Consider the following 23,787-nt stretch of genomic DNA (forward strand, 5'->3'; position numbering starts at 1 on the left):
GGACTTTGTTAAGTGAAGACGTTTGGTAACCCCTCTTAGCCCAGTGCCCTGAACTGGCTAGATACCCACTAATCATATTTGCTGACTGGGCACGAAATGAAAGAAAACCATAATTCTTATCATATAAGATGTGGTACATATGAGGCACAGAAGTTCCCAGATTAATCCTATTTCAATTTCTCTTTTACTTTTTGTAAATGCTTGGTTATTTGGCTCCAAAATTGAATGAGAAGTATCAGGAGGAATCCCTCATCCCCTTCCAAATCCCTTACATATCAATTTTATACAAAGCCCCTAAACCTTCAGTTCAAATCACTCTGGACTTCATACATCTCCATTATTGAATTCAACAAGTCACTGCGGAGAAAAGACAGCGGGCACCAGCTATGCCACACTTGCACCTAAGTGCGAGTTCGAAATATGGAATCAGGTCTGCGATTTCATTCTTAATGAAGCAAACAGATGCCCCGGCCCCCTCAGTGGAGAGGCTGCCCTGCTTCACCAGCTACAAAACACAGGGTTCTGCTCTGTTTTGCTGACTGATGATACAGAAGTGTTCCCCACAGATGGCAGGCTTGGTATCCATGACAGCCACGTTGCCAGATCATTGCTTTCTGTTTTCTTTTGGTGCAGTAAAAGTGTGTGTTGGGGGAGGTGGGTGGGGAAGGGAGAGAAAGGGGACAAAAGAAAATCATTGCACCACCCTGATGCCCAACACCAAATCCCCAGCCCCATTTTTGGCCTCACAGCTGCTGCCGCCCAGCACACACAGCTGTTGCCACTGAGTTCTAATGAGCTGCAGTTAGCAGGGTAGGAAGGGAAGGGTTCTGATGTCACTAATGAGTCACGAAGACAAGAGCTCAGCGAAGCCGGTTTTAAAGCAGATGAGTCTAAGGAAGGAAGGGAGAGCTGGAAGACAGCGTGTCTGACAGCATCAGAATTAGAGACTCGGTGTTAAGGTGTCTTCTGGAACGTTGAGAGTGTGTCTCAAAGCCACCGCCCGCTGGAGTTGGTTGCAATCTGTCACCACAGGCAGAAGAGAGAAAGGAAGAGGCATCTCGTTTGGCCAACACACACCCAGCTCTAGCCACCGGGGCGTCACCCCTTCAGCTTTCTTTGAAATATAATGCCTGCTGTGGATGTCTTCCCCACTCTAAGCAGCAGGAGATCTGTCACGTCCACAATGCCATGGCTGGGAAGTTCAAACCCAAGTACCTTTAGCAGGAATCTGGGTCTGCAATGAGGACATGGGGGCTGAGGCCCTGTCTTCAGAAGGCCCCCCTAGAACATTTCACCTCTTAGTACGGAGTGATGGGCAAATGGGCTTTTTTAAAATCAGTATTGACTCAGTTTCTCTTTTTTAATGGTGCCTTAGAAGAGTTGTAAAATGTACTGAGGAGATGAATGCTCTCCAAAGAGGCCCAGCAAGGGAAAAGGAAGGAGGGTCCTTGCTTCTGACCCTCACTCCAGCTCCTGCCTCTAGTCATTGAAAAAACACTAGAAAAAGATTTGGGGAAAAAAATAACCTACCTGCTTTAAGTATGGAGGTTCCTCAAAAAACTAAAAATAGAGTTGCCATATGATCCAGCAGTCCCACTCCTGAGCATATATCCAGACAAAACTATAATTCAAAAAGATAGATGCATCCCTATGTTCATAGCAGCACTATTTACAATAGCCAAGACACAGAAGCAAGCTAAATGTCCATCGACAGATGAATGGATAAAGAAGATGTGGTACATATATACAATGGAATATTACTCAGCCTTAAAAAAGAATGAAATAATCCCATTTGCAGCAACATGGATGGACCTAGAGATTATCATACTAAGCGAAGTAAGTCAGAAAGAGAAAGACAAATACCATATGATATTTATATGTGGAATCTAAAATATGACACAAATGAACATATCAATGAAACAGAAACAGACTCACAGACAGAGAACAGACTTGTGGCTGCCAAGGGGGAAGAGACGTGGGGGAGAGAAGGATGGGGAGTTTGGGATTAGCAGGTATAAATTAGTATATATAGAATGGATAAACAACAAGGTCCTACTGTATAGCACAGGGAACTATACTCAATATCCTGTGATAAATCATAATGGAAAAGAATATGAAAAAGAATGTATATATATGTATAACTGAATCACTTTGCTGTACAGCAGAAATTAACACAACATTGTAAATCAACTATACTTCAATAAAAGTTAAAAAATAACCTGCCTGTTTTATATGTATATATATACATATATATATATTTAATATTTATATAAAATATATTAAATGTTATATAATATTTGGGTCACCTGACTTCATGTTCCCAGGTGAGGTCCAAAAAGGTGATGCTCTGCCTTCTTGTTTCATCTCATGCTATAAACAAGTGTCTTTTCTGCAGTCTGTTTGGTGCCACTTTTGTTTTACATTTTTGTGGGGTTTTGTTGGTGTTTTCTTTTAAAGGGCCCCCAGCCTAGCGCTGAAGTGCTGTCCAGTGTTCCTAGGTGCAGGAAGGCTATGTACACCTTATGGAGGAAATACTTGTATTGGATAAGCTTCGTTCAGGCACGAGTTATAGTGCTGTTGCCTTTGAGTTTAATGTTAAGCAAGGAACAGCATACATTAAATAAGCATATATTAAACAGAAACACATGAAACAAGATAACGTATGGGTCAGTTGGTGAAAATGCGAGCAGGGGCTCACGGGAACCTAACTCTGAATTACCCCATGAGTAATGCTTCAGTATTCACTAATTCATTGTTTGCAGCAACTTTATGGAGCATTACCACAAATAATGAGAGTCAACCATACTTTTTGGCACAATTTTGACTACTTGGAATGGTTTTCCTTGGTATTTCAAATCACAGAGACTGAAGGATAGATAAACAACTAAAGGGAGGGTAAGTAGGAAATTATGTACTTGTGTCCACTGTCTGCCACTCTTTTCTTTCTTTTTTTTAATTTTAGAACTTTATTTATTTTTTATACAGCAGGTTCTTATTAGTCATCAATTTTATACACATCAGTGTATACATGTCAATCCCAATCGCCCAATTCATCACGCAGTGCCCCCGCCGCCACTTTCCCCCCTTGGTGTCCATACGCTTGTTCTCTACATGTGTGTCTCTATTTCTGCCCTGTAAACTGGTTCATCTGTACCATTTTTCTAGGTTCCACATATATGCGTTAATATACGATATTTGTTTTTCTCTTTCTGACTTTTCAACATAATTTGTCTCTTTAGTCTTTATAATAACTCTATATTAGTCTTTCTAATAACTCTATATGGCTGCTTTTATTGCCCCTTTTTTCCAGGTCAGAAAACTGAATCTTAAAGAGATTAGGCAATTTACTTGAGGTCACCTAGCATGGTAGGCAGAATTCTAATGTGGCCCTAAGATTCTTTCCCCTCCCTACTGTACATGCCATATATAATGCCATCCCTAAGATGTGATGGGACCCATGAACATGGCAATGATTAGATGACATGATTATGTTATAAGGCAGAGGTGAAGGGATTTTGCAGATATAATTAGGGTCCCTGATTAGTTGACTTTTAAGTCATGACTTCAAAGGAAAGTATCCTGGTGTGCGCCTCCTAAACAGATGAGTCCTTTAAAGAGTGAATCTCTCTCCTGCTGGCCTTGAAGAAAGAAGCCATGAGTTCTACAGCTGCAAGGAAATGAATTCTGCTAACAACCATCTGAACTTGGAAAAGAACCCTGAGCCTCAGATAAGATGGCAGTCCCAGCTGACACCTTGACTGCAGCTAACTTGTGCCCAGACTCTCGATCCATGGAAACTGAGCAATAATAAATCAGTGTTGTTCGTGGTAATTAGTTACGCAGCAAAAGAAAACTAATACACACAGCTAAGGAGTGGCAGAGTCAGGGTTGAAACACAGGTCCACCTGCCTCCAAAGTGGATGTTTTTGTCCTTTATACTGTGTAATACCACACCGTGTTTGGATTTTGTTTGCTTGCTTGCTTGTTTGGTTGCCATGGGGGGAAGTCAATGGCAGAAGGAGATAATGAAAGACATTCAGATACAATGGCTAAGGTCTGAGCCTTAACACAAAGGGAGTCTCTTCAGCCTTGGGTAGTGGCAGTAACCGTGACCAGTAAAAAAGTGAGGAGCCTCTTAGTGTTGGGAGTGGGCAAACAGTTTATCTCCTCTTTCTCAGGAAATAGGTAAAGGTAATTGGGGGTAGCAGCATTCGCATAGGGGCAAGCGAAGAATGCTGGGTCCCTAGTGCTGGATGAACCACATGAAAAGGCCAATATCATTGTTCTTGATATCCTCAAATGGCGATTACATGTGATTCAACCAGTAGTTAGGAAATGCCAGGTCAGAGACCGGAAGCAAGAAAGAAGCCAGGAGTTCTGCGGGGAAGGACTTCTTGAGTGGGAAGAGATGTGAGTGGGGACACTGTCAAAGCAAGAATCGAATAGCTTGGTTTTCGGAGTCAGAAGGAACAAGGTCAGTGACCACGCTCAGGCCTCAACCATGGAGACTCCAGCTAAAGGCTCTGCACAGCTGTGGGAAGGGTGAACACCTACGAAACCCAAGCTTAATCCTCAAATCTCTGACTTTGATCTAGTGATATGCTGTGCTATTAAAGGGGAAGCACAGGGCAGAGTGGCCAGGGCAGGGATGGGGTTATATGCCATTGCAGAATTAGTGTAAGGATCATAAGGACACATGTCACACACCTGATGTAGTACCTGCCATGTGGGAAGTACCAAATAAATGGCAACATCAGCATTTGGCACTTCATTAGATGACAGAAAACTGCCTTGCTTATTATGTAAGATGAAGGTAAGGGCGAGTCATCTAAATACAAGGACAAAAATGAAAGGTAGGAGGCCCTGACTGGGAGCACCAGAATCAGGCTGGAAAATATTTAATTCTTTAGTCACCGAAATTCCTCTTGTGGGGTGGCGTGAGGGAAGGGACAGCCCCTGGGCCAGCACTTTGGCAGAGCTGCTTTCTTGCTCCAGACACGTGGCCATCAATAGTAGGGCTCTCGGGCTTCCCTGGTGGCGCGGTGGTTGAGAGTCCGCCTGCTGATGCAGGGGACACGGGTTCGTGCCCCGGTCCGGGAAGATCCCACATGCCGCGGAGCAGCTAGGCCCGTGAGCCATGGCCGCTGAGCGTGTGCGTCCGGAGCCTGTGCTCCGCAACGGGAGAGGCCACAACAGTGAGAGGCCCGCTTACCGCAAAAAAAAAAAAAAAAAAAAAAATAGTAGGGCTCTCCATCTGAAGGCGTCCAGGATGGACTGATTTGTGGTTTTCATCACACGAGCACATAGACGGGACTCCGCTCTGAAACACTAACTGTTCTGTTTAAGCTTCCTGATCAGAGAAAGGCTCTAAGGGGGACAGTGTACCGTGTGGCCTGGGAAGCGGGTTGAACTAGAGAAATCTCAACACCGCCTACTTGCTGCTCAGAGACGTGCCCAAGAGCCCTCGGGAGCCTGTACAATAATTACTAGAGTTGTGCCAGCCCCAGAGCCCCACCAGCAAGTGATTTCCTATGTAATTATCCTCCAGATAAGAACATGCATCCTCCTCCCAGCCATTCTTCCTCCCTTCCTCCCTCTCTTTGTATTTTCATTCTCTCTCCATATCCCTTCTTTCTTTCTCTTCATCTCCCAAACAAATTCAATAAAGTCCACATCAGGATGCAGAGGAATCCACCCCAAGGTCACTTTCTACCCCAGCCTGGGGCTGCTCTCTCCCTGGAGAGAGCCCTGTCATGTTCCCTGACATCGTCAGAGAAAGCCTTGATAACGAAATTTTCCTTCACCTTCCTCCAGACAAAACTCTTTGACTTTCTATCTTTAGATCAACTGTCTCTTCCCAAAAGCTCACCTTGGGCTCAGGTGGGGAATATAATTACTGATGGGGGAAGCTGCCTGAGCAAAAGGCTGGCCCACGGGTCAGAATGGCTTTGGTAACAGCAGAGATTATTTAACTCCTTAACAAGTAACTGGCACATAATGCATCTGATGAGTAATTGAGACTCAGCACCATGTTAAATGTTTTATAGTCCTATTCAATCCTCACAACAACCCTAGGAGGTAGGTGCCATTATTATGCACACAATATAGATGAGTAAAGTGAAAGGCCAGGTAACTTTCCCTAGATCCCATCGCCAATAAATAGCCGAGCTGGGATTCCAGTTTGGTCCGTGTGACGCCTTGTCCACGCATTTCATCACCCTGCTCTATTACCCGCCCCCATGTCTATATGGGTTTCTACCTACATCGCTGCTTTCCCGCTTCTGTCATTGGCAATTCATGGTGCAAACAATAAATCAAAATTCTGTCTTCAGCTCCTTGACACTCATTCAGTGCCCCCTTCTCACCTATCAGGGCTGCCTTCCTTTCATCACAGACAGGCATGGCTCACTTGCTCTTAGGTTGCCTGTGGCATTTCCATTTGTTCCCCCCAGCCAGGCCCACCTTGCTTTGCAGAGGGAAGCAGGTAACATCTGCATTTCAGGACAAGCAGGTAACACTCCTGGATCTCAGGACCAGCTGCAAAGCATCAGGGAACACCAATGGGAAAGAGGGCCTGGAGAATGGGTACTTCTTTTGTCTCCCCAGTCACAAAATGAGTGACTCTTAACTACACGGTGGGGCACTGTTTTCAAAGGCCCAGAGGTAAGCCATTGGAAGGGTGGAAAAGGAGAAATGGGCATGCAGTGCATGGAGCATTAGCTGGAAACTCCAGGCTGTTGTTTAAGAACCATCAGTGGAGGTTCATCAGAAAACTAAAAATAGGATTGCCGTATGATCCAGCAATCCCACTACTGGGCATATATCCAGATAAAACTCTAATTCAAAGAGATACATGCACCCCATGTTCATAGCAGCACTATTCACAATAGCCAAGACATGGAAACAACCTAAATGTCCATCGACAGATGAATGGATAAAAAAGAGGTGGTACGTATATACAATGGAATACTACTCAGCCATAAAAAAGAATGCAATAATGCCATTTGCAGCAACATGATGGACCTAGAGATTATCCTACCAAAGTGAAGTAAATCAGACGGAGATAGAAAAATACCATACGATATCACTTACATGTGGAATCTAAAATACACACAAATGAACATATCAATGAAATGGAAACGGACTCACAGAGATAGAGAACAGACTTGTGGTTGCCAAGAGGGAGGAGGGCTGGGGGAGGGAAGGATTGGGAGTTTGGGATTAGCAGATCCAAGCTATTATATATAGAATGGATAAACAACGAGTTTCTACTGTATAGCACAAAGAATTATATTCAATATCCTATGATAAACCATAATGGAAAACAATATATTAAAAAAGAATGTATATATGTGTATAACTGAATCACTTTGCTGTACAGTAGAAATAAACACAACTTTTTTTTTTTTTTTTTTTTTTTTTTTTGCAGTACGCGGGCCTCTCACTGTTGTGGCCTCTCCCTTTGCGCAGCACAGGCTCCGGACACGCAGGCTCAGCAGCCATGGCTCATGGGCCTAGCCACTCCGCAGCATGTGGGATCTTCGTGTACTGGGGCACAAACCTGTGTCCCCTGCATCGGCAGGCGGACTCTCAACCACTGTGCCACCGGAGAAGCCCCACAACATTTTTAATCAGCTCTACTTAAATAAAAAATATTGACAGTGGAAAAAAAATATTTTTTATACATATACAAAAGAACCATCAATGGACCAGGACTAAGGAGATTGGAAGATAAAAGAGGAGGCCATTAAAATAGCTGTCATAAAGTAACTAAACTGATAGGGGAGTGTGGCTTAGAGAAAGTGGCCAGATTATTTTTTTAAACCCTCATCTAACCTGCAAACAGGAATGGAAAGGCTTACAATTACAGTCCATATATAACAGAGCTGTTACATGAGCTCTGGCCTCCTTCCCCCTCAGAAGCTGTGGTTCAGTGTCCTGAGGGCAGTTAACCCCACGGGCAATGCTCTTCTCACCACCAGTCCTTTGACCATGTTACTGAAATTCAGAGCAGGCCTTACGCAAGGCCTGGGTATTAGTGTCCTGCAGCTCCTGTAACAAATTACCACAAACTTGATGGCTTAAAACAACAGAAATTTATTCTTTCACAGGTCTGGAAGCTAGAAGGCTGAAATCAAGGGGTCAGCAGAGTTGATTCCTTCCTCAGAGGTTGAGGGGAATCTATTCCATGCTTCTCTCCTAGCTTCTGGTGTTTGCCAGCAATCCTTGGCATCCCCAGGTTTGTAGCTGCATCACTCTGCAACTTCATCTCTGTTGTCACATGGCCTCTTATGTTGACGTTAGTCATAGGCTCTAAGGCCCACCCTAACTGAGTATAACCTCACTGCAACTAATTAAATCTGCAAAGACCCTGTTTCCAAATAAGGTCATGTTCAGAGGTTGTGGGTGGACGTGGATTTGGGAGTGGGGAGTGGGGGCACTCTATTCAACCCCACACAGCTTGCCAGTGGCATTTTTGGCCGATCTCACATAAGAGCAAAGAGAGGATTTGGGTTCCTCAAGAGAAAGGCTCAGGTAAACCTCGATGCAGGTGGGGAGGTGGAGGGGAGAAACCACCTTGAGCAGCGTCCATGTCAGACTGAGGCAGCGCCCGTGCATCTAAAACATTTCACAGAAATCAAGTCCAATGGAGCAAAGAAAGTCATGCAGAGAACTAAGGTAACTTCCCCCATAGCTCAAAACAGACCAGGCCCCTTCCCCCTCAAAGTGCAACAGTAGAATTATCCAGGTAGGATGCCAGGTGACCCGCTCTCCCCAAGCTGACATGGAAAACAGGCAAATTCCTTCAATCTCCTTTCCTCTCCCCTCTAACCCCCAAGAGGGCTGTGGGACACCCAGGGGCTCTGGCTGAGAGGGGAATGGAGCTCTCTAAGACTCCCACTCAGCCAAGAACAATCCCGGGGGTGGGGGGTGGCTCATGGCAAAGAGCAGAGCAGAACAGAGCGAACCCTCAGGTTCCCCTAAGGAAGCCCTTTCTGCTAGTGGGGACTCATTTCCAAGGCCTTCAGGGAGGTGCTGTGCAGAACTGCATCCAATCTGGGCTAAGCAGATTAGTTCCCTCCCAGGGAAAGGTTCTGGGCAGCTGAGCAGGGCAGCTCCCTGCGCGGTGGCAAGGGGCTGTCATTACAAGGCCCAGATAGGACATAATGACATGCTCCCTGGAGGGAGCTCCTAACTGAATTACAGGGTGTCTCCTGAGCATCAAAGGCAGCCTGTGCTCAGAGGTAGCCGAGCAGCCCAGGAACAGACCTTCGGCAGAGCTGGTGCAGGGCAGGGGTCAGGCTGGGGAGGCACTCAGATGCCTGAAGCCAGAGGGCTCTGTGGACGTCGCTGACACTGGGAGAGAAGAGGAGGAAGGCACGGGGAGTGGGGGATGGTGGGCATCCCTGGACCTCATACCTAAGAGATGTGTTCAAATCCCATATCCTCCGAGCTTGCTGCAACTGGGAGGTAGTACAGAGCCAGAGGACAGGCCAAGAATTCACTCTGTTCATTCACTCATTCATCCATTCACTCATTCAACAGACATCTTTTGTGTCCCTATGATGTGTGATGGAGATGAACCAAGTGCTGCTCTGATCTGAGGACGCACCCTGCCCAGGGACCGTTTACTCCTGAGGTCAACTTCTACTTCTATCCATGCATGTCTCACAAGCTGAAGCCAACCAGCCCTCCTTCTAACAAGTCCTTCTGAGTTGACTGGAGGAGGGGGTGTGCAAGTCACCTTTAATCACTCCAAAGTGAATCCCAGCAAAAGGCAGGAGGGAGTGCCTGTGTGGCTGAGGCTCGGCGATCCCTCTTTCATAGCAACTCTCACACGCACTCCCTTCCCCGTCAGCCTGGGAACTTCCTGAAGACAGGGACAGTGCCTCTTCTCACTGCGCTCAGCCCACAGAATGAGCTCCATGAATGTCTGCTGATTGTACCCTGAGCGACTGGCACCTGCTTCCCCACCTCCTCTCTGGGGGGTGGGGGGGCTCTCATAGGCTCTCTGGGGGCTGCAGGCAGAACCCACCTGCACCTTCTTACCATCCTCCTCCTCTAACCCTTGGTCCGGGATGTCCTCAGACACCAGGGTCACAGTCTCAAAGGAGGCCCCTCGATCTGAACACATGGTCCTGAGCCAGCCTTGCCCTGTTCCCCAGGCAGCAGGCCAAAACATTATCTGTTGATAGTTCCTGATGGTGAAGTGACACAAACAAGGCCCCTGTCTGTATCGGCCTAGGCAAGGGTGTGTCTGAGCCAGCAGGTCAAGAGTGATGAGTCCAGATTCCTGAGCTGGGCATTAAGGAGTCTATTTGGCCCTTGCCAAATTCCTTGGGCCCAGTTGCCCCTGAATTAAAGGACAGCCAACTCTTGCTGTTAAGGAAGAGATGTCCTCTTAACTCCTTCCATATGAGAAGAAAGCCTGCTGCTTTCAGCTTCATGACCTTATTCTGAGGCTAAAATATGTAACATAGTTGAAAGAATATGTGATTTAAGCAGATGATCTACGTTTGGATACTGACCCTTAAAAGCTCTGTGTTCTAAGGTAAATTAATATTTCTTACTTTCAGTTACCTCATCTGAAGACAGTGATAATATTAACTCTAGAGGTATGACAAATCCTTTACTTTTAAAAGTTGAATTTTATATTTTCATACAAATATTAGAAGTTTTATTATGTAAGAAGAAAAACAACAATAGTAATCTTTCTCCAAGGTCTAAACAATGCTGAAGCCTCGATAACCAATACTGTGTCCTATATTCTGATATATTCTCCAGAATATTTGGATCTCCCCAGGAGGTCACCCTCTTCAAAACAACTTTAAACAATTAGTGCCTAATATTTTCAAAGCATTTTACGTCAATTTGTTCTTTGAAAGTAAGCCCGTGGCTGTGTTTATTCTACTCTCTCCCCAACCCCCAAAATAGAAAGTATGTATTCTTCCAACAGTCCACACAGGTTAATTAAAATGTCACTTCTGTCTACTTTGGCTAGAACTATATTAACTCATTGTCATAACACTAGTTATCTTTTGCTATATTTTATGAGAAAAGGGAAATCTAATTAATTTTCAGCTAAGAATCTTCTAGCACCTGGGATCCATGAGAAGGAATAGATAATTAAAATGGCCTTTGACGGGGAGCTGGTTGGGAACCACTGGTCTAGTTTATGAAGCCCGCTAGGTTAGCAAGGTTTCTCGAAGATTCTGGTCGGATAAGAAAGTTATCTGCATCATACGTCCAATGGGGATTTATGTCCCTGTGGATTCATCCAGGGATTAGAAGAAAGTTCCGAGTTATGCAGGATGAAGAAGACAGTGATCCAATGAGGCTTTTCACATTAGGACTGGCCCGGTATTGGAGAGATAGTGGCAACTTCATGCTAATGCACCCCAGTGAAATGGAGACTCCTACTTTCTTTATCCCATGAAGATATCCCTACTTTATCCCTTCTTTATCCCTACTTTCTTTTATTTATTTATTTTTATTTTTTATTTTTTTTTGCGGTACGCGGGTCTCTCACTGCTGTGGCCTCTCCCGTTGCGGAGCACAGGCTCCAGACGCGCAGGCTCAGCGGCCATGGCTCACGGGCCCAGCCGTTCCGCGGCATGTGGGATCTTCCCGGACCAGGGCACGAATCCGTGTCCCCTGCATTGGCAGGCGGACTCTCAACCACTGTGCCACCAGGGAAGCCCCTATCCCTACTTTCTTTATCCCTTTCTTTCCATCTGTCATCCCAGGACTAGAGTTGACAGACAGTTGGCTTTTCTTCTCACATCCACAGCTGAGTCCAGATACAGCCTCTAAAATCCTTTCCAAGATGGCTGCCTGGACAGCCACGATGGACTGACTGGAACTGACACAGAAAGAGTCCTATTTTACACCCAGCCCTGTGTCCTGGGACATGGACACTTGACAGAGTCACATACTGTGCCACCTGGAGATGAGAATGCTCTGGCTTCCAGGGAGTTCCTGGAAAGGCATCAAATTACAGCTGCAAAGATAAGGGAGGAGGGGGGTTGCCTGCTGGCTCTGGCTAAGTCCAGCAGACCAGCTGTCTAGCAGGGGAGGGGTGGGGAGGGAAAGGCTGTCATTCTATCCCTGGCAAGCATGAGTGGCAGGGAAGCTTTCTGTCCTGGTTGGGAACACAGGCTGCTCTGGAAACCCAAATCCACGAAGAGGCTTTGACAGTGACTCAGTACCCAAATAGTGCACCTGAAAATGACGGCAGATTATCTTTTGATGTTAGTCTCCTGGAGAGGACGGACCAGAAGAGGGCAAAGGAGGAGGAATGAAACTAGTAACCTTGAGATTTGTGTCACTGAGCATCACCCACTAGGAATGTTTTCTGTTGATCTGGGCAGAGGCCATTTGAACCTTGGCTGCTGAGTCTGTGACCAGCTTGATGAATACGGTAGGGCTGAGGGCTCCAGAGGTGGCAATGTCTCCCATTCTCCAGCCTACCACCCCAGCACTGACCACTATAAAATCAGCACTCTCTCAGAGGCACTGCAAACTTTATATACTGTGTCAGTTTTGAGGTGACAGATGACTGTCTCACTTGGGACTTCCTTCTAAGCGACACTGTCCACCACTTAGAGACACAACTGCTTAGGTAGCTTACCATGGGAACCCCTGGGCAACTTTGTTTTCCCACCCCACCACCCAATTATGGCAGATTAACCGTCAAGTTAGGGGTGGGTGGAAACCTGGCTTGACACAGGGCAACAAATACATATTGGGCCAGTGGCCTTTGACATAGTTAAGGTGGAAAAAAAGGCAGGGGTTGGGGGGAGGGGGCAACAGATTTCCTCCCTTGAGAATCTGAGTTAGAAGAATAGAAAGATCTTTCCAAGTAGGAGATAGGACTGTTGGGCTGTGAGGCATCATCAAAGCAATAAGGGAGAAGGCCACAGAGAGAAGCAGAGATGCCAGGAGACAAAGACCCCATCGCCTAGAGAGACAGCGTCAGAAAGAGAAGGTGGTCCCTAGGGCACCTGCAGCCTCTGATGCATTTCCAATACCAGTTCCAGTCTATGCTGGATCCTTACAATTCAACCTTCTTGTCTTAACAGTCAAACACTTTGCGGTGAAGGGAAAAAAAGAGTACCAGAGTAAGTGGTTTGTTTCCTGGGAGATATCAGTCTTCTTGGTATTATCGTGAGGCTAGTTCTTTCTGTCCAAATGCCGGGCTTTCTTAAGGGATACCCACAGTGCACTCTTGGTCACCCAAAGAAATCATAGATCAGACAGTAGAGAGAAGGCAATCCAAATACAGATGCCAACAGTGTGAAGGAACGGGACGTAGGGAATAGGATAAGAGTAAGAGAGGAGACGGGACTAAAGGACGTGGGGAGGGAGGCACTGAGCTCGAGCAGAAGTAGAAACCACGGCGTGAGTGTCAGCAGCGCCTTGAGCATACACAGTAGAGAAAGAAAAGATGCAGCCGAGGACGTTTAGAAGAGAGAGCAAGTGTAAGCAAAGTGCATCCAAACAGAAAGGAAGGTACAAGAGGGGAAATAAAGTGAACACATAGAAGATTTGCAGCCAAGGCCAGGGCTTGCTCTAGGGACGGTTGCAGGGTACACTCTCCATCACCACAGCTCAGAAAGAGAGGGTCGGGTGGTGGTGGGGGTCCCGAGGAGAAATCACATGGGATACACAAGGAGGAAACCAAAAGGGAGACAAATCAAGACCAAGAGCTCTGAAAAAAGATGGACTACTACGGAGAAATGGCAGAATTACTCATCTGTAATCCATAATTTGTTCCACAGCCATATTCTGAGTAGGAAGTTACTATCAAGATGTCACTCATTTTGAAAGCACCAACTAAAGAATCTAGAGTGTTGTCTGTATCATAACTAACTGGTTCTTCATGAACCCTTGCCACCAAGTGGTAAGTGAACTGGGCTCAGGCAAAGGCAGGTTAACAAGGCTGTGTCCACGCATGCTGACACTTCACTAGAGAGGGTCAGGTTGGTGCCACACTGATAACTAAACTCAAATATATGCACACACCTAGTGATGACTCAATTTTAGAAAAACAAATTTTTCCATAGTGATTAACTTTTACTTTCAATTTTATCTTCTTCTGTACTCACCCAGATAACTTCCTACTTGGGTGCATGGTAGGCAGCAGGGGTGGGAATAGAATTCCTATGAATGATAATTAACACTCCACCTGAGAATGTTTACCTAGTGCTTTCCTTCATGGCCTTTTAGCAAAATTCTCAACCCACGTGATTCCTGCAAGAGTTTCTGGACAGTGCAGAATTTAAATACGGGGACTTTGCTCTGTTTGCAGGTCAAGGAGTTCTCTCACTCCAACTATCAGTTACACACTACTGGCTCTATGCCAGGACTTCTGATTGGGTTCTGGAAGCACAGGTTAATTTTTCTTTTAAAAATTCAGCAAGACCGATGCAGGGGACACGGGTTCGTGCCCTGGTCCGGGAGGATCCCACATGCCACAGAGCGGCTAGGCCCGTCAGCCATGGCCGCTGGGCCTGCAGGTCCGGAGCCTGTGCTCTGCAACGGGAGAGGCCACAGCAGTGAGAGGCCTGCGTACCGCAAAAAAAAAAAAAAAAAAAAAAGACAGCAAGAAAACAACGTCTTGAATAAACCGAAGACTGTAGCTCTGAATTCTACTCCATTCCTCGTGGAGTTGACAGGGGCACAGCCAAAGGATGGGGAAGGAATGAGTGCTCATGTATGACCCAAATACACCTGGGAGGGTGATAAAAGTTGGACAAAAAGGAAGAGTCCTCCCCACTCAGCCACCTCACTTTGCCCAAGTATCCCTTTCCATCATGCTTGTGAGTGAATGAGGAAACTTGGACCTTAAGAGCCAGAAGAGTCAAAAACGAAGCAAGGCCCATAGCAGGATGTCCACCGTCATTCCTTTATTATTGCCTGATGCCCCACCTAGTATCATTCCAAGCAGTGCACAGGAGACCCTGCTTTGAGGCTGAGAATGTTTTACCTTCTGATTGGCTGGTCATGTGATCATCTCCAATGGCAGTGTGCCTTTCTCCTCAAACCCAAACTGACATTCTTCCTGGCAGAATCTCTAACCCTGCACCCTGAACTTTCTCATACCAGATGGCAGACCAAAGTCAGAAGAATACGGTGAATATGGTGAATACACTGAATACGGTGCTGTATATGGTCCCTGACCAGGTCAAGTAGAGGGAGTGTTGCCTGATCCAGTATTGCCAGGAATGTTGTACCCTTAGACCTTAAAACAAATTAACCAGGAAGGCTCTGGACTTCCTGGACATCTTTACAGACATGTACGGTTTAAGTATACTTGGGTGCTTTATGAATCCTGAAGTTGGAATATGTCACCCTTTGACATATTCTTTGGCAATTTCAGTAATTAAGAAGAAAAGAAAAAAATTAGCAGGACCTGGGGCTTTTTGGGGCACAACATCCAAAGCTTCTGCTAAAGAGTCCACGTAGCCTCTAATCACTCCTTTGGGCCCAAAAGAGACAGAATTGTAGTTGAACAACCCTACCTGAAATGTTCCACTGTACTGTTAAGTACCCCCGTTAAACAATTGGCTTAGACATGGATTCCCTTCTTCAGGACAACTCTGAACCAAGCACACAGCTCCACTATGAGTTCCATGAAGCCGTGGCCCGGGTGACCGACTGTTTACCTAAAGCCACAAAGACAGCTTGTTACTGGAAATGAGGCACTGCAGGCAGAAGAAAGGAGAAAGGGAGGGATGCCAGCTAAGGGGGAAATACATCTACCTCCACTGCACTCCCACCCTCACTAAGTGTGCAGCTTGTGACTTTTCTCAAGCACAGAAAGGGCATTCTAGAGGCAAATAATCTTCCTCCGTGGCCAGATAGACTATCCTATCACCTTGCTGAGCCAAAGAGAAAGAGAAAAGTCCACTGTGTTTCACTCAACTTGGAGAATGTAAAAATTGTGTCCTGGATAACTCCAGATTTGTATAGGTTTTGATGGGAAGATGCCTTGGGCTGAAACTTTACAGAGAAAGCACCCCTGGAAGAGAATGGCCTGCATCATTCTGAAAAAAACAAACAAAAGAAACCTGCATTATTTCATGCAACAAGGTCTAGCCTGAAGTTAACCATCACTAAAATATGTCTCAGCTACATGTGTCTCCTTCAGCAAGAGATCACTAAGACAAAGCTTTTTAAAACTTTTCTATGGGCTCACTATTTTCCTTCAACAGTTTCAAGGTGAACCAAGAGATTAAAAATAGTCCATAATATATTATTATTCTTAGTTAAGACATTAGTCACATAACACTCCTGGATGTGCACTTCCAGAGCATCTGTCACCCAAGAATTTCCATATTCTTTCTGAAGTTGAGATTTTGATGGATAAAAATAAAATGGAAAGGTCCAAATCAGGAGGGAGAGACATTAAATCAGTAGCATCTAAAAAGTCCTTTCTATCTAAAAGTCTAATTTTCTATCATATCTATACCTGTGTGATCCTGGACAAGTCACTTTGCATCTCTGATTCTCAACTTCATGATTTGTAAAACTGGGAGGTCAGATACCTTCCAGTTTTAACGTCATAATTTGCTTGAGAAATGCATGGTACAGCTAATACTCCATTCTTCTTTGAAGGAGGCCTATGCTATTTAATTACAGTAGGTCTTGACATCTGTGGCTTTGACTATTCCCAGAGACCTCAAAGGTCAATGAGCCGCAATAATCTTATTTTTGCAGAGGCGCGCTGTGAGCCTGGGACACAGGAGCCAGTCACACGTTCAGTGAGTGAGATTAACATGCTGGCAAGCACCCGTATCTCGGTGAGACTTTATTATTATCTGCCGGAGGCTCAGAGGCTATTATTCCCAGGATGTGCTGCAGTGGTAGTCACAAGGGTATGGATTCTGCTGGAGCACGAAGATGTCAGTAGTATCCCTCTCAAATATCACGAGTTTATTGTAACGTGGGTTTAAAGTAATCAAGTTTCCACCCACCCCCAGCCCTACTTCATCTACTTCAGTACTACATCCTTAATGAAGGTGACTTTAAAAACTTTAGTCAGACTTCCCTGGTGGCGCAGTGGTTAAGAAACCACCTGCCAATGCAGGGGACATAGTTTCGAGCCCTGGTCCAGGAAGATCCCACGTGCCGTGGAGCAACTAAGCCTGTGCACCACAACTACTGAGCCTGCACTCTAGAGCCCACGAGCCACAGCTACTGAAGCCCACGTGCCTAGAGCCCATGCTCTACAACAAGAGAAGCCACCGCAATGAGAAGCCCGCACACTGCAACGAAGAGTAGCCCCCCGTTCGCCGCAACTAGAGAAAACCTGCGCACAGCAACAAAGACCCAATGCAGCCAAAAAAAAGTAAATAAATAAATTTTTTAAAAAACCAAAAATCTTTAGTGGTGTCACACACACAATGAGGAGTTTCATTCCCCTTTTATTGAGCTTATCTCAACCATACTTCTCCCATGTGTTTTGATTTGTATGTATACCTTGTGTCCACTCCACTGGAGAATAAGACCCTTGGGAGCTGAAATGCCAGCTTATCTTAATCACTTATTTCTCTCTGGTACCTAGTAATGTACCTAGGATGTAGCAGATATTTAATAACTGTCTGCTGAATGAATGAGCACCTTTGATGAGCAGGCACTGTGCTAAAGGTGCATTTTCTTCATATTTGTATGTAGTACTTATCACAATCCTGAAGAACAGATATTACTGTTCCTATCATTCCAACAAAATATCTGGGACTCAGACAGCTGAAGTGACTCATTACAAGTTACACAGCTGGTGAGTGATGGATTCACACCTGTTTGTCAGACGCCAAAGTTCATGTTTTTTCATCCTACCATGGTGCTAAGGACACCTTTGAAGAAGTAAAGCACAAAACCAAACGAGTGAATTCACGGACCTAATATTATTGATAGAGCATAGGCCTGGCTTCATCCTGAATAGATTCAGAGGAGTATGGTGAGGGCAAAAGTGACAATGCTACCAGGATTGGTGGGCAAAAAAAGCTACACAAAGAGAGAAGGATTAGAAAGTAAAATGGTTCCAGGCATCACCCAGCTTCTGTCTAAGTCCTCCTGAGGGTTTTCATTTCAGTTTCCAGATTGGTATTGCAATTAGCAGGGTCTCAGGGTAAGAGCTAGATTCTAGATAAGATGAAGTTGAACATTGGAACTGGAAAGCAAGCATCCATGATCCAAGCATGAAAGTCATCTGAAAAGCCACTTTCCTTCCTGGGTTTCATGGTTTGGTCAAGAGCTTTAGAGCTTTTCAACTCTAACTTGGCACCAGGAGCATCAAGAGCTTATTAGAAATGCAGAATCTCAAGCTCTACTCTAGACCTTTGCAATAATAATCTGTATTTTAGCAAGATCCCTGAGCGGCTCATAAGCACATTAAAATTTGAGAAACACTACTCTGTGATACCTGGAAGATATTCTGAGGTCCCTTCTGGGTCCAGTATTTTATGAGTTTAGATTAGTAATCTTCATGGTAACCAAAAAACTTGCATGCTTATTAATTAGGGTCACACAGAGATCCAATCAGGTAACCTGATTGGATCAATGGTGTCTTCTGAAGAATATTGTTAATTCATTGATATTACTATTAATGGCCTTGTTTACTGAGCACATACCATGTACAAGGAACACTGCATATAATATCTTGAATCATTATAATAGCCCTGCATGAGAGACATTATTATCCCCATTTTTTCGATCCCCATTTATTTAATCTAAGTTAATAAAATTTCTCCAAGCTACATAGTTAAATCAGTAGTAGAGCCAGAATCCTAACCCAGAGTACTATACTTAGAGCCCATGGGTTTTTTTGGCTGTATCATACTGCATCTAGTTGTAAAATTACAATTTAAAGTATCAAAGGTAGGGCTCCTTTTGTGAGAAGAGACTAGCAGGTTTTGGACTCATTCTTCTGCAATGAAGAAGGCCAAGAGGGTAGTCTAAAGTCTACTGAAGTCTAAAAAATAATGCAAAGGAATAGATGGGAAACCCTACAATACCCTGGACCAGCATCTCAAACGTGTGGAAGTGCATATACATTTAGAACAAATATCACCCAGAAGCGATCATTCATGAGGCTCCTTTACACCAAGACAGTAATCAAGCTGAAAATACACACAGGTATGAGGAAGGTTTAGTCATATTTAGAGATCCTAGGTGCACAATTGATTATTAATGAGGCGAAGAAATTGGGAGCTCAACTTCTGATCTCTCAAAAACTACCCTTCAGTTCCCTCGGTAGACAGGTACTGAATAGGAGGAACCCCAAGTCTGTCCAATTATGGCCAATGCTGTGGTCTTGATGTCATTTAATGCCTGACAATAACTTCTTATCTACTGACATTGCCATAAATACGTGTGAAATTTCATGGAGTTTTTTCCTCCCAGCGAGGGCCTTCATTTGTATGTATAAGCATTCTCCTGAGAGCACATATAAATGGATAGTATTCTCTAGAAGGCACAGGTTTTTACTTACGTTAACAAATTATTATCCTTCCCAGCAAAATGACTAAACAGAGCTCCAATGAATCAATTTGTCAATGGTCATTTCATTTCAGAAGACAGTATCCCCGTTCCATCTTTGGCTGCTGTGGGTATGAGAGCCTATGTCTATAGTTCAGAAAATCTTACAGCTGAGAGGAACTGCAAAAAGAGACCAGCCCAGCCTTGAGGCAAGGAAAGTATTGTTATTCCCACTTTACAGATGAGAGTTTTCATTTCCCATTGAAAGTATTTTCAGCAGGTTCTTGGAGCAGTTTGACATCTCCCACTGTCTATATATGCCCCTTTTGCTCTTCCCCTCTACTGCTTATTGCTTGTGGATGTGAGCAGGAATTCTGAGACCAATGTTCTCATCCCCCTTCTCATCCCCTTTCTTCTTGGCAACCTTGGAAAGTCTGCCCTCTCATAAGCTTCAAATCCTGGGGAGAGTCAGTCTGCTATCACTGCAAATCCTGGGGAGAGTCAGTCTGCTATCTTCTTTAAAGATATCCATCTGAGAACAGGACTGAATACCCAGTACAAGATGTTTCAATGGGAAGAGGCCTCAGAGTGACGAAGGCAATAGAAGTGCAAGACCCACAGTGTCTGAAGGACTAAATGGGGCAGTAACCTGAGAAGTATTTTAGGAGAACTCTGGACTATGAAAAGAGATGACCACACAGAAGACATATTTTCCCCCCACAATTCCTAAGAGGCTTCTCCTCCAGTGCTTAGCCAGATTTTGGAGCTTAGACCTGTGACTGAAGACAGGTGGCCACTGCCCTGGGAGCTCTGCTTCTCCAAGATACCTCCAGGACCCAAACCATACTGATTCATCTCACCTAAACTGGGCAAGCCTCGCACCATAAAATAGCCTATGGGTGCTTAAAGAGACTGCTAAGTTTCAATCCATTTTGCCATTTCCAAATTGAAGGAGAGGTGCCTGAAATCTGCTTATACAATACGGTTGCAATATGGTACTGGAAAAAAAAAAGCCAATGCCACTCACTTTTTTGAGGATGTCCTGATTGGGCTACCACCGTCTCAGAATGGAAAGGATTGGCTTCAAAGCTCATGTAAGCCCTTGGCCTGAGAAGAGGAGGAAGGAGAGACCCAAGCAGTCTCCTAGCTCTTGCTAGGAGAATTCACAAGAATCCCCCCACATCTGATATCAGAACTTCTGTCATCCCACACCTCCACCAGCCATCATTTTGAGTTTCAGTGGACAAAATGTTCTATGTCCTTAGATCCTGCCACAGGATTCCTTGCCCGTAAACAATTCAAAGTGAGAAAGCTGAAGGAGATTTTGGAAGCAGAACCTGGCAGGAGGGTCCGCTGATCCTGCATACCTGTGATGGAACCAAAGTTTGACATTAACACAAACACAAGAAAAAGTTTTAAAACGTGGTGCAGGAGAGAAGGGGGTGGCAAGGGACGGAGGCAGATGGACTGTGGGAAGGTTACTTACACAGTTTCATCATTCTTGAACTCCATCTCCCCATATGTGTCTTCAAAATCCTCACCACCACCCTTGGCGGCCCCTTCTACTGTCCTAAAGGGTACGATGACTGTGCCCCGGGCACCTGATGTCCGCAGAACCTTGACCTCCATGACACCAATACTTTCACTGACATGAATAGTGTCACATTCAAAAGTGAAGATGCCCGCATGGTCATCATCCAAGATGGTGACTGTGGCCACACAAGGGGACACCAGGACAGCCTGAGGCAAGGGAAGACTATTGAGTACTCTGGGAGGTATCCCCTCCTCTGGCTGCTCCTCCTCTATGCGGACGTTGCTCAACCTCACAAAGAAGTGTTCATCCTCCTCAAAAATGTCATCATCAATGATGCCCACAGAGAACTCCTTCTGGGTCTCTCCTGGCTTCAGAACCACAGTGCCCTCTGTGAACTCATAGTCAGCCCCCGCATTGGCAGAACCATCCTCTGTTTTGTAGTCCACATACAGGGTCTTGGACATGTCCCCCCCTTTCCTCATCACTGTCAGGAGCACAGCCCCACAGTTCTCCAGGCACTGGTAAGAGCACGGGTCAAAGAAGACCTTGGAGACAAAGTCCTCTGGCTCATCAGTGTGCACCTCGCTCATGCTAGAGGACTTTTTGGCTTGTTCTGCTGCATGCTTCTTCAGGATATTGCCTGCACCAGTCATCATACGGGTGGCCTGGATCCGGTAGAAGGCGCGGCTCTTCTGTTGATGGGAGAGAGCATAGTAATTGGCCATCTCTACCAGCTGATCTAAGTCCTTCTCTGGGTGTTTTTGCTTCAGATCCTTGAGAATCCGGATCATCTCCCTGCGGGACTCATCCACTTCCTTCCCTTCCAGGGGCACCAGATGCCCATCTAGGAAGTGGGAATTCATCATTTTCCCATCCATCTCGATGCCCTTGGGGTGGTCACCCTCTGTCTCTATGATGATTCCTCGGTGTTTATCTGTGCGGTACTTTTTGTGCACGTATTTGTAGAAGAGCAGTCGCTTATCTGCCACCCAGGCCAGAAGGACACACACTGGAAAGAAGAAGAGAGTGAGGAGGCCTTCCCAAACCTGGACCACACCAGGAGAGAAGACGGCCAGGATCATATAGAGCCAGATGTAGGCAAAGATGCTCCAAGCAGCAGTGACAAAGAAGACTCGGAGGTGCTTTATCTTGCGAGTCTCTCCATCGGGGATCACGTAGACACAGATACCAATGATAATGAACATGTTGAAGGCTGCGCTGCCTACAATGGTAGAAGGTCCCAGATCACCAGCAATGAACCCATGACCACACACCTCAATTAAAGAGAGGAGGATCTCAGGAGCAGAGGAACCCAGGGCCATAAGGGTCAGATTGGAGACAGTTTCGTTCCAGACCCTAATCGTGGTTGTGCTGGTCTCTCCATTGGGCTTTTTGATAGTCACCTCTCTCTCTTGAGACGTGATGACTTCAATAGATGCCATGAAGCGATCAGCAATGATGGATACCCCGAGAAACATGTATATCAGGGCCACAAAATAGACAATGACCCTGGCAATCTTGTCTCCGAGGGAAGGGTTCTCCGGGTACCAGATTGGCAGGATGACACCCTCCTTGCAGTCCGATGACCCCGTACAGGACTCATTGTTCTGCCCTGTGCTGGGCACATCCCCTGAGCCGCCAGCCTCTGCCCGAAGACCATTCAGGAAGAGCACAAAGGTAATCAGCCCAAAATGGAGGAAGGCAGAGGTAAGAGGCTGCAGCCTTAACCACGCCATACACAAGACTTAGCCGCTGGCTTCCACTGCAGCACCAATGGTCCACCTGACAGTCCAGAGACCTAAAAGAGATCAGAGGGGCAGAAAAAGGTATGAAGAAAAAGAGGACAGCAAATGGCAGGTTCCCACCAATTCAAACTGATGCTTCACCTTAAGTGACGTATTGCACTAACACATTGGGCAGTCTCTCACTTGGAAAAATAGATGTCACTGGGAGGTACAAATAGCTGCTCTGTCCTCAGGACCCTCTGGTAGACTCCGTTGAAAAATGGCTTAAAATCGTTGGGAATATTGGTATTGGAAACTTAAGTGGTACCCTTTCAGTGCTGTCTCCCAACCCCTTTGTTATCTGTGAGAGTTCTCAACAGTCAGCTTAAAATTGGCCAAGTATAACATGAATCTTCATCCTCACTTCTACTGTTTCTAGAGTTTTCAGCCTTCCTTACCACACTGTCATCATACTTAAGCTACTCAAGAATCTTGCATAACATAGGTTTGCAGGAGTACATACTGAACTTTTTTCCTGGGCTACTCCCCCCAAATAGAACACCTTGCTCTGTGCACAGTTGAGCCTGGTTGGGAAAAACTCCTTCCCCATATGAGAAATTTAGGGAGGCAAGCTGTAATTCCGAGATCGCTTGGGAAATCAAGCGATGTTCTGTAGTGAATATTACCTGCCATATAGCTAAACCGAGGCCCTGTAAGCTGTGCCCAAGACCAGTCCACAGCAGTCCTTAGCCCTCCAGCAAAACACGCTTATGAAAGAGTTTAGGTATCCAGTTACAGGAAGGTGAAGATCAGTCAGCCACTCAAATTCCAAACCCAAACACTGAAAGGGCCAGGTGGTAGAAAGCGCTATAAATAACATGCCACTGGCTCTCAAATAAGTTTTCTTTCATCTGTAGGCAAGATTTTGGGGGTGAAATGCAGCCTCCTCTGCTGGTCTCAAAGCACTAAAAGGTGAGCATGAATTCAGAAGAATGGAAGAAATTCAGCTGAAACTACAGACTTATCTTTCTACTCATTGCCTCATTC

At 45.5% G+C, this 23,787-nt stretch overlaps 1 protein-coding gene across 6 annotated transcripts in view; it reads right to left on the minus strand.

Annotated features, from left to right (window-relative positions):
- SLC8A3 (solute carrier family 8 member A3) overlaps positions 1-22,752 on the minus strand; it is a gene marked incomplete at its 5' end in the record, with an annotated part of 126,335 nt that extends 103,583 nt beyond the window's left edge. For all 6 annotated transcript variants that reach the window (XM_082619695.1, XM_082619694.1, XM_082619697.1 and 3 more), the window contains one exon: positions 20,969-22,752. In XM_082619695.1, coding sequence (XP_082475821.1) covers positions 20,969-22,752 — 1,784 coding nt within the window. The remainder of the gene's footprint in view (positions 1-20,968) is intronic.
- Between the last annotated feature and the right edge of the window lie 1,035 nt (positions 22,753-23,787).

The sequence above is a fragment of the Mesoplodon mirus genome (assembly GCF_964341445.2).
Source record: "Mesoplodon mirus genome assembly, chromosome: 4".
NCBI lineage: Eukaryota > Metazoa > Chordata > Mammalia > Artiodactyla > Ziphiidae > Mesoplodon > Mesoplodon mirus.